General features: G+C 39.9%; 1 protein-coding gene across 1 annotated transcript; it reads right to left on the bottom strand.

Annotated features, from left to right (window-relative positions):
* Positions 1 to 706: 706 nt before the first annotated feature.
* On the bottom strand, positions 707 to 2707 carry LOC137271471 (serine/threonine-protein phosphatase 6 regulatory ankyrin repeat subunit C-like). Its single transcript, XM_067803999.1, has 2 exons — positions 2692 to 2707; positions 707 to 1512 (listed from the first exon to the last, which is right to left on the bottom strand). Exons 1-2 carry the CDS (start codon positions 2705 to 2707, stop codon positions 707 to 709), a joined length of 822 nt encoding a protein of 273 aa, XP_067660100.1.
* Between the last annotated feature and the right edge of the window lie 8086 nt (positions 2708 to 10793).

Raw genomic sequence — 10793 nt, forward strand, 5'->3', positions numbered from 1 at the left:
GTGAGGTAAGGTAAATTACCTTGGACTCCCTTCACTGTTTCATGTTGCCGTGATGATGCCTATGTATTTATTTGTGAATTTCCCTATTCTGGATTTCTGTTGTTTACAGCACATTTCAATCGTTTGTTCATTTCTCAAATAGTTCATGTGTGGACTGATTCTCGGTTAACATTTTCACCTCAACTTGGGAATCGGAAATATGATTTTCCGTTCAGTGACACTCACCTGTGTGTGATATAGTGTGTCAAGTGTCAGATTAAGACTTGACACATGTGTTCATTCACGCTGCCATCAACGTTATACACATCCAAATATCTGAGAAAAAATAAGGAGGTACTTGAAGGACTTAAACGAGATGGGCACAAGGTTATCTTATGTGTATTTAGTACAGACAAATGTCCTTCCACTGAATACTGATATGTCCTGATCATTGGTTGCACAATCCAAGAAATGTTGGTCGCTGCGAATGATGATATATCTTTGTTTATACTAGTATTTTCTGGAAATATGTTTAAACTTGAAGTCCAAAATACATGTACAGTTCTTCCTTCTACTAAAACAGACGGTAGCTTTTCTACTGGTTTCAAAACAATATATTTTTTTCTGGATAGTTAGCATACTTGTATTCTGAGGGGAAAATGGGTTTGGGTGCCCGACCACCTTTTAATCTGTCAAAGTTAAGTGTCACACAACCTGTGTGCTTCATTCACCTCTGGGACAAAATCAGTTCTTGCACTGATCCATGGCCGTGGTGTTTCGCCACAGCAGAAGCTGTGAATCCATAACTGTTCCTTCCATCCCTATCCACAACGTTGCTCGAGAGGAGATACTTCACGATCTCCATATGACCTCCAGTACATGCATAATGAAGGATGTTGTTCCCAACGAAATCATGTAGCTTCAGATCACCACCCCTGTCAACAAGCAGATCAAACACGAGTTTGTGTCCTAGCTGTGCCGCCCACATGACAGGCGTCCTCAAGAACTTGTCGATGGAGTTGATATTGACAGGGGTCTGTGACAGGATACACTTCACTATATCTACATTTCCTCCGTAACATGCCGAGTGAAGGATGTTGTTACTGAAAGCATCTTTTAAAGTCAGATCAACTCCCTGGTTAACAAGAAACATGAACGCATCAACTCTTCCATACGATGCTGCCAACACCACTGGGGTCCTCTGGTACTCGTCCCTGCTGTTGATGCTGGCTTTGTGTTCTGAGATAATATACTTCATGATTTTCACATCTCCTCCAACACTTGCATAGTGAAGGATGTTATTACCGCCAGCATCTAATATTGATAAGTCAGCTCCTTTAGCAACAAACAATTCAAACATTTCACTGTTTCCTTCTTGTGCTGCGCACATGATTGCAGTCTTCCCGTTCTGTCCACGATGGTTTATGTCCTTATCGTCACTTGACAATATGTGCTTAAAAGCAGTCAGATTATTCTCTGCGTCATGGACGTTGTGTCCACCTTGGTCCTTGTCTGGGGATGGTGTCTGTGACTCTGTGGACAGAATGTACATTTAACAGCAAATTTACATCCAATACCTCGTGTCCACGGACTCACTTGTGAGCAGTCTTTAACCATGGCATTGGTACGATTTCACATGCACTCAAGCATCTGTTTCGTGAAGATGGGAATGGGAGTTTTAGTGGACGGTGGGTGTACTGATTGTGCACAGCTTTATGGTTACATCGTCACATCATATTTTTCTTGCTCTCTGTTGGCGTAATGTAATTTTCATTTAATCAATTCACTGTGCATATTCCACGACCTGTTGAGAACTAGTGATTTGGCCCTATTGATGAGAAATGTGAAATTGCGTTTGTCCTCACTTTGGCAGCGCACCAAATGCAGGAACGATTATTCATAAACAGATTTGAATTGTAATCGCACGCGCAACAAACTAGCCTGTGCCAGGGCTGTGTTGCTGACTGCCACCGCGGAGTATTCCTGTGCCACGTACTTCCGCTTTTAGTCATAATTTGTGAAGGTTGGATGCATGACATAGTCCTTTCCGCGAACACCTGTTTCACACACAAAGTTCCCTTTACACCCAACTGCTTTTGCTTCTGAGGATAGTTAATACTGGAGACGGTTTCACTAAGTTGGAATTACTCGTACCCTTTCTTGAATAAATATGTTATATTAAGGTTTTCCTTTGAATCGATGTTCTCTGTAAATCAACTGCACCAGCAATACCGACGTTAACATATGGTGCATTTCTTGTCTTGTTACTCGTGCTACAAACCTATACACACGCACTCACACGCATATTGACTTTGACGTTTAGTATATAGCTACTACAGGAGAGCAACACTCGCACTCACACGCATAATGACTTTGACTTTTAGTATATAGCTACTACAGGAGACCAACACATGATGACAAAGACCAAGGGAGGTATTCAGCCAAGTAGATAAAACGTTCGTTTATGCCCCCTCCCAAGTCTCAGACGGGTTGCCAACATCGGTACAATTCAACGTATGGATCCAGCTTTTGTCTTTTCCGCGCTGATATAGCGACTAATGTATACTAATGTTACTAGGAAACAAATAATGCATTACTCACCCATGATATACCTGCATGCACTGTCACTGGATCCTCTACCAGGGTATATACCTACCACAACAGCTTGGCTGACTAACATAGAGTTCAAACATTATACATGCATATGCGTACCTGGCTGCATGTGCATAGTAGTCTGGGTGTATTAAGAAAACGCTGATTGTGTATGGACAGTACTATACACTTTTTGAAAGCGCCCGTGCATTCAAAACATGTATGTACGGAAAACGGCCCATACATTATTCATACACATTGTGCTATTCTCTTCCATACATTTACTCTTCTCATTCTTGTAGCGATTGTTTACAGGCCTCTTTTATATGGCAGTACTGCTCCATGGTGTTAGGTAACAAATAAAGAGTGGGTATTTTATGCACACTGCGTGTGTGGAAGTTTAGTTTTATGACGTGTTAGCAATATTCGAGAACTACGGCGGGGGATACCAGAAATGAGTTTCAAATATTGCACCCATGTTGGGAATCGAACCTGGATCTCTGGCGTGAAAAGCGAACGCTGAAACCACTAGGATACCTCACCAGCACGAGAAACTGGTGCTGCTAACAGACCAAGACAGCCTTTCAGCAACGAATGTGATGACTGTTTTATGTCATTTTCAAAGGCAGTGTGCATAAAAAAATCCCATATGATTCTGGAAGATAACTGAAACATTGCTGACGATGTAGATTAGCAAAAAGATCACCGCAGGCAACACTGTGGGGTCTTCATTATAATATCAAAGCTTTTCTCTTTACATTTTTGTGACTCCCGCCTTAACATTTTACGCTCTGTCGGATACATAGTCACTCTGGCCTTAGACGCAACTGTAACACAAGCGCCTTGACAAAGGTTGTTCTAAGCAAGTGCACTTGAAGAACAAACTCTCTGTACTCTGATCATCTGACCCCGCAGCTCCGAAAGACTTATTGTATAATGTAAACAACAAAGCTTCATAGACTCAAACTAGTACTCGGAAGTCATTTTCTGTCTTTTCTTGATATGATGAAGCCTTGCTGCATCCGTCCGCACCATTTATTATACACATATATCTATCTGTTATTATATACATTCATACATTCATAAAAACACTAAAATACGCTACACACACACACACACACGTACACACACAGAGAGAGACACACAGACACACAGACACGTCTCTGTAGGAGCAAAATAGTCATTTGTGTCCGAGTTATATCCTTCAACAATCAAGACAAAATAATACAACTTTGCCAAGCAGGATCAGTAGAGTCGCTTCCCTTAGACTATAACTCGAGCAAGTAAACACGCTTCTTCAAACACAAAGGAACTTGAAGTGTCGTAAAACCTTCAGTTTTTAGACAGTGGGGGGTTCTGTCGAGCTCGTCGTTCAGTTTGTATCGATGATGTGAGCATCGAGCGCGATGCTTCGGTGATGCAATAACTGAATCAGTGAGTGAGTTTAGTTTTACGCCGCTCTTAACAATATTCCAGCGATATCACGGAAGGAGACACCAGATAATGGACGTGCACACATTGTAGCCATGTAGGCAATCGAACCCAGGTCTTTGGTGTGACGAGCGAACGCTTTAACCACCAGGGACCAGGGTACCCTCCCCCCACCTTGCTGCACTGCTTTCAACGTTACGATACATGAGTTTTGTAATGTTTGTAAACATTACGCAGAACTGCCAGAGGGGAAGACCCAGTACTGGTAGTAGTTTGTAGAGCTGGTGTACGTTTGCCGAATAGGATGGGATCACTCATCAGCAGTAGGGACCCCGTGATCGGTAGTTTAACTTTTGTAGCCCGAACTTAGATTAGTTTTGACGAAGGGGGTCTCCTCAAAGGTCCGATTGTCAGTAAATGTGTCAATTCTTCCGCTACCCGGGGAATCTAGTATCGGGTGGAAGGGGTGGAAGATCCTAGTCAGACAGTCGCAGTTTATCTGATCCAGCACCACCGGCTAGGTCCTTGTAGTATGCACCTCTGCCACTGATGTGCTTCTGGGATTGTTTGGAATTTTGTTTTGTCTTATTTGTTTGTTTGTTTGTCCCAGGTCGAAAAGTGTTTCTGCTCCGAAATGAACATCGTAAGTCGATATTCGTCGAAGTATACTGGGCCGAACAACTCTTCATGCCTCTGAATAACATCATTCATGTAAACTTTGTATCAGCATTGAATAACAACATTTATGTAAACTTTGTATCAGCATTGAATAACAACATTCATGTAAACATTGTATCAGCATTGAATAACAACATTCATGTAATCTTTGTATCAGCATTGAATAACAACATTCATGTAATCTTTGTATCAGCATTGAATAACAACATTCATGTAAACTCTGTATCAGCATTGAATAACAACATTCATGTAATCTTTGTATCAGCATTGAATAACAACATTCATGTAAACTTTGTATCAGCATTGAATAACAACATTTATGTAAACTTTGTGTCAGCATTGAATAACAACATTCATGTAAACTTTGCATCAGCATTGAATAACAACATTCACGTAAACTTTGCATCAGCATTGAATAACAACATTCATGTAAACTTTGCATCAGCATTGAATAACAACATTCATGTAAACTTTGCATCAGCATTGAATAACAACATTCATGTAAACTTTGTGTCAGCATTGAATAACAACATTTATGTAAACTTTGTATCAGCATTGAATAACAACATTCATGTAAACATTGTGTCAGCATTGAATAACAACATTCATGTAAACTTTGTATCAGCAGGGTTCCGACACAAAGTGATGGAGAAATATATGATCACATGGTAGAATGACCTACGTTTTTACCTATGTGTTTAATCTTCATTCAACGTCGAAGTACGTCTGTCTGTCTGCTCAATTAGAACAGTACGAAAATACTTTTGTATCCTGTGTATTAATGTACATATTGAGGTAAAAGGTTAAATATTATCTGTCTTTGTTACTCGCCCTTTTGGGTTACTCCAGTATGGTATTTTACGACAATATTTACACTAGTGTAATGTCGCTTAATGTAAGACGGTTCCAAGTTGTGACGTCACAATACTAATGCCGATGTCGCAATTTTACTAGACCTTGCTTGAGTCGCAGAAAGCTGCGAGTTCTCACACTGAAGGCAATTTCGCCACAGTTTTTGTTCATTTATGTTGGTGAGTAATAAACAGAATACTAAACTCGCTTCCTCGAAATACCATTTTTATTAAACTTGTTAAGGATTTTGGTCATTAACAAAATCTTTAACCCGTTTAATAAAAATGTCGTTTAGTATCCTCTATGTCTGTATGCTCAGTTGACCTAGTATACAATTGACTGTGCTTCAGCAGAGATTTCATATGGACGTGGAAATGGCCCTATCGCCTGTATAATTCACGGAGTATGATTGTTAATGTGATGTGACGGGCAGTACACTTAGTTCGTTCTAAAGTGCTTTCAGTGCTGAAAGACGTGTATAAAGGGAAGGGTTATTTCGCACTGTTACTGTCACCCCAACTGTTGGGCAGTGGACATAAAAAATACAGGACTAAGTCGTGATCACTGAATTGTTGTATGTCTCCTTACATGCTTTACAGACGGATTTACAGCAGGATTATATTGAATCGTTGTATGTCTCCTTGATTATATTGAATCGTTGTATGTCTCCTTACATGCTTTACAGACAGATTTATAGCAGGATTATATTGAGTTGTTGTATGTCTCCTTACATGCTTTACAGACGGATTTACAGCAGGATTATGTTGAATTGCTGTATGTCTCCTTACATGCTTTACAGACGGATTTACAGCAGGATTATCTTGAATTGTTGTATGTCTCCTTACATGCTTTACAGACGGATTTACAGCAGGATTACATTGAATTGTTGTATGTCTCCTTATATGCTTTACAGACGGATTTACAGCAGCATTATGTTGAATTGTTGTATGTCTCCTTACATGCTTTACAGACGGATTTACAGCAGGATTATGTTGAATTGCTGTATGTCTCCTTACATGCTTTACAGACGGATTTACAGCAGGATTATCTTGAATTGTTGTATGTCTCCTTACATGCTTTACAGACGGATTTACAGCAGGATTACATTGAATTGTTGTATGTCTCCTTATATGCTTTACAGACGGATTTACAGCAGCATTATGTTGAATTGTTGTATGCCTCCTTACATGCTTTACAGACGGATTTACAGCAGGATTATGTTGAATTGTTGTATGTCTCCTTACATGCTTTACAGACGGATTTACAGCAGGATTACATTGAATTGTTGTATGTCTCCTTACATGCTTTACAGACGGATTTACAGCAGGATTATCTTGAATTGTTGTATGTCTCCTTGCATGCTTTACAGACAGATTTACAGCAGGATTATATTGAATTGCTGTATGTCTCCTTGCATGCTTTACAGACGGATTTACAGCAGGATTATGTTGAATTGCTGTATGTCTCCTTGCATGCTTTACTGGATTATATGGACATATAAAATCACAAAGCACACTGAGTCTCTACTACATGAACACACATTCCACCTGTGGCAGTATCCAAGCGGTTAAAGTATTCACCTTGGTAAAGTTTCCCCAAAGTGGGTCAATTTGTAAAGTGTCCAGTTCAGTGATTTTATTTGATTGGATGTCATCCTTTCCCGCGTTAATCGAATGTGATATATGAGACCGAGAGTCATATTATTGCTCGAATACTGCTGAGAGCTGCCTTAAAGCACTCAATCAAGCCAAACTTCTCCACAAATCATTATTACATTTCTCTCTTTATACTATCAGTCTTCAGGTGAGTTACCACATACGGCTGCATCAAACACTATTAAATGTCTGCAGGGCACATTTGCTTCCAAAATTGACGAGGAAGGAACAGTTTTTTATTTGTTTCTCTCAGAAATACAGTTTGGAATGTTTAGCACATGTTGATGAGTTGTAGATTCAGTCACACTTACAGACACTCATTCTTATAGTGGACAAATGGATGATCCTGACGCGGCCAAGTCAATATTATTTTTTTTAATACGGCTGTAAAAAGTTGTTACGCGTACAAATAAAAGTGAGGCACCGATGCCCGAGAAACATTTCACTTTTTTCATTTAGTCTATTTTGCATTCATCCTGTTTTTGTACCGTATTAGCACTGTTTTTATTTACATACTAGTTTTATACTCGTAAGTGTGAATAGACAGACAGACAGACAGACAGACAGACAGACAGACAGACAGACAGACAGACAAACAGACAGACAGACAGACAGATAGATAGATAGATAGATAGATAGATAGATAGATAGATAGATAGATAGACAGACAGATAGATTATTTGCATTTAAGGCCATTAGACCTACAGTACAAAATAGTAGGTTATATAGATGCGTTACCCGATATGTATATAATATGGGTCAAAGAAGCAAATTGTACTGGCAGTAATTTAAGAGAATACACTTAGTATAGATACATCACAAGGTTGTGAATTATGTTACATGTTTGAGGATGTACAGAGACACTGGATGGAGATAAGTGTCCGGCTGTATATAACATGGGCACCACCTTCGACAGCTTTTTGTAAATAGCATGTATTTATGGTGACTTGCTTTAGTAACGATATGGCCGAATTTGTATTGATATGTAATGTTGACTCGCTCGCTATAAAACTGAGAAAACTCCGATTGCTTGGTAAAGGGCTTCTTGAACGAACACTTAGACCTCTAGTCTAACCATCTAACCATCATAAATTAGACAGGTACATCAGGTAGATGATTTTTATCCTTTCAGTGAGTGATTTTCAGTGATTTATTGATATACCAACACTGTTGTGTCGACCATTGGTGTATCTAATGTGCAGTTATCTCAAAGTTGTTCAATTGATAAGTTAATCTCGAATCTTGTCCGAATTGAAGTACCCCTTCATCTTCAGCACAATCGCCTTTGAGTGCAGGATCAACCTTGATATTCCCTTTTATAGCAAATGAAATCTGATTCATCGGAAATCAAGACTAGCTATTATCTTAAATTTGAATTAAATATTAAAATCTTCATTCATCGTGGTCAGAAAAGAATTATTTCTAGTCACATCACGTCGAACCTTATATTTGGGATTACACTGTCTCAGTATAATACAGATTCTGGTTCGTGTGTGTGCAATCTGTATGATTAACACACGCCTGCGAAAAGAAATGGACCATTTTCGACCGTACTGGTTGTTGGGGCATGTCTGTATTGACCACCCGAGGGCCGAAATCCATATCAGGCGGATTGTACGGCTATTACTCAAGCAAACGCTCGAAAATCCATTAGGCAGAGCCTAGTCTATTTTAGAGTTACGTCCCCTGTGTCGTCTGCTCTGGAATATTGCTAAGAGCGGCACAATTAACGTCTGATGGGGTACAAGGTGTTCCAGTGACCTGGAGCTGTCGGGATCAAGCCCACCTGTGACCGGGTGTAGAATTCTTAGTGTCAACTTTTTGTGCAGGCTGCCACAAACCCTATTGTACAGTACACAATAGTACACAACGCTACAATATCTTTTCACGCCTCGCTTCATACATTTAGGCTCGGCATCGAAATCTACAAGCTCCGACCGTCTGGTCCAACGTCCATGCGCCTAAATCATACACCTGTCAACTTCCGAGGTTCGCACGCCCATGTGTTCCCTTTTCAGTCTGTATCTCTCTCTCAGTCACATTACCACAAAACAAAACCCAAAACCATGACTGCCCCCCCCCCCACACACACACACCCACACCCACACCCACACCCACACCCACACCCACACCCACAAAACACCCACACACACTCCTACCACCGCTCATAATACATATGCACAATACAAACAACTATGCCATACACATGGGCGGATCCCTCCTCTTAAAAAAGGAGAGGTTGCGCTTTTGTCATTTTTATCTTCAGAGGGGGAGGGGGGGGGGAGTTGATTGGGAATCAGAACATATCAACTTTATCAGTGGCGGATCCAGCAAAACCCCACTCCTCCCTGGATCCGCCACTGATACATATGCACAACACACACACACACACACACACACACACACACACACACACACACACACACACACACACACACACACACACACACACACACACACACACACACACACACACACCTGCATAACAACCCCGATTGGTAATGCCTATGATTTTTATCATTTTAGGTCCTTCTCTCCTTCAAATTCTTATATATAACAAACCATTTCGGTTTTCCTTTCAATTCCTAAACTTCAGCTTTTTGCTTATTCATAATTTCATGTTTTGAACGTTTTCATTCCTCATTTGAAGGTAAATCATAGGGCTGCGCAATATAACCGGTTAACCGGTATTACCGTTTCAGAAAACCGTTTTTGTTATGTCATGCATTCTGAAAACTTCGTAACACTCGGAGATATTCATCTATTTCCGTTTTTCACACAGCAAGTAAGTTTCGATTTGGATTTGTGTTCATAATTTATTTACAAATGTGTCCGCAATGTGTTGGATGTATATGTTAGAAGCATTTACGCATTAATGACCAGTGGTCTCTGATATGTCCTGACCGGATCATGTTTCTGTAGAAAACCTCGGGGATATTTGAATGGGTCGGGAGAAGATGGTGAGAACCCACAAATTCCTACTTCCCTGCTTTTGAAGGTTTGGTCATTTATGAAAAGGATTAGAGTGGCTTTTGAAATATAATAAAAATATGATGATTTATTAATACTTCTGGTAGTGTGCAAAAAAGACGCAATATGATTCGATAGCAGAAAATTATGTTCGAAGATACCTATTGTAAACATTTTGTGTTGGTTATCACATGATATGTGGTGTGTTTCGTGATCACTGTTTAACTGTTGACAGGATTATACCGAAATGCATTAGATTTGACAGAAAGAATCGTGACGCCCTTAAAAAAAATAGATGCAGTGTCAAAAAATTGGCTCACAAATTTAGTATCGTGTGTGTCCACTGTTGTCCTTGATGCAGACTTGACATCGATGACGCACAGACACAAAGTGATTGAAGAAAGCTTGGGGAATGTTGTTCCACGTCTGATCCAACATTCAGCTAACATTAATGGCTGATTTTGGGGCCATGACGTAGGCAAAATGTATATTGAAATTAACATATTTGAGTCTAGAGAATAATCTGCTGTTCTTCATTTCTCAAGTGTCCAAAACATGCAAAAAGAAAAAGTTCATTGTGCACAAAGTGCACATGCCACATACGATGTGTGATATCAGGTTTCATGGAAAGTGCTT

The sequence above is a fragment of the Haliotis asinina genome, unplaced genomic scaffold (genome assembly GCF_037392515.1).
Source record: "Haliotis asinina isolate JCU_RB_2024 unplaced genomic scaffold, JCU_Hal_asi_v2 scaffold_134, whole genome shotgun sequence".
NCBI lineage: Eukaryota > Metazoa > Mollusca > Gastropoda > Lepetellida > Haliotidae > Haliotis > Haliotis asinina.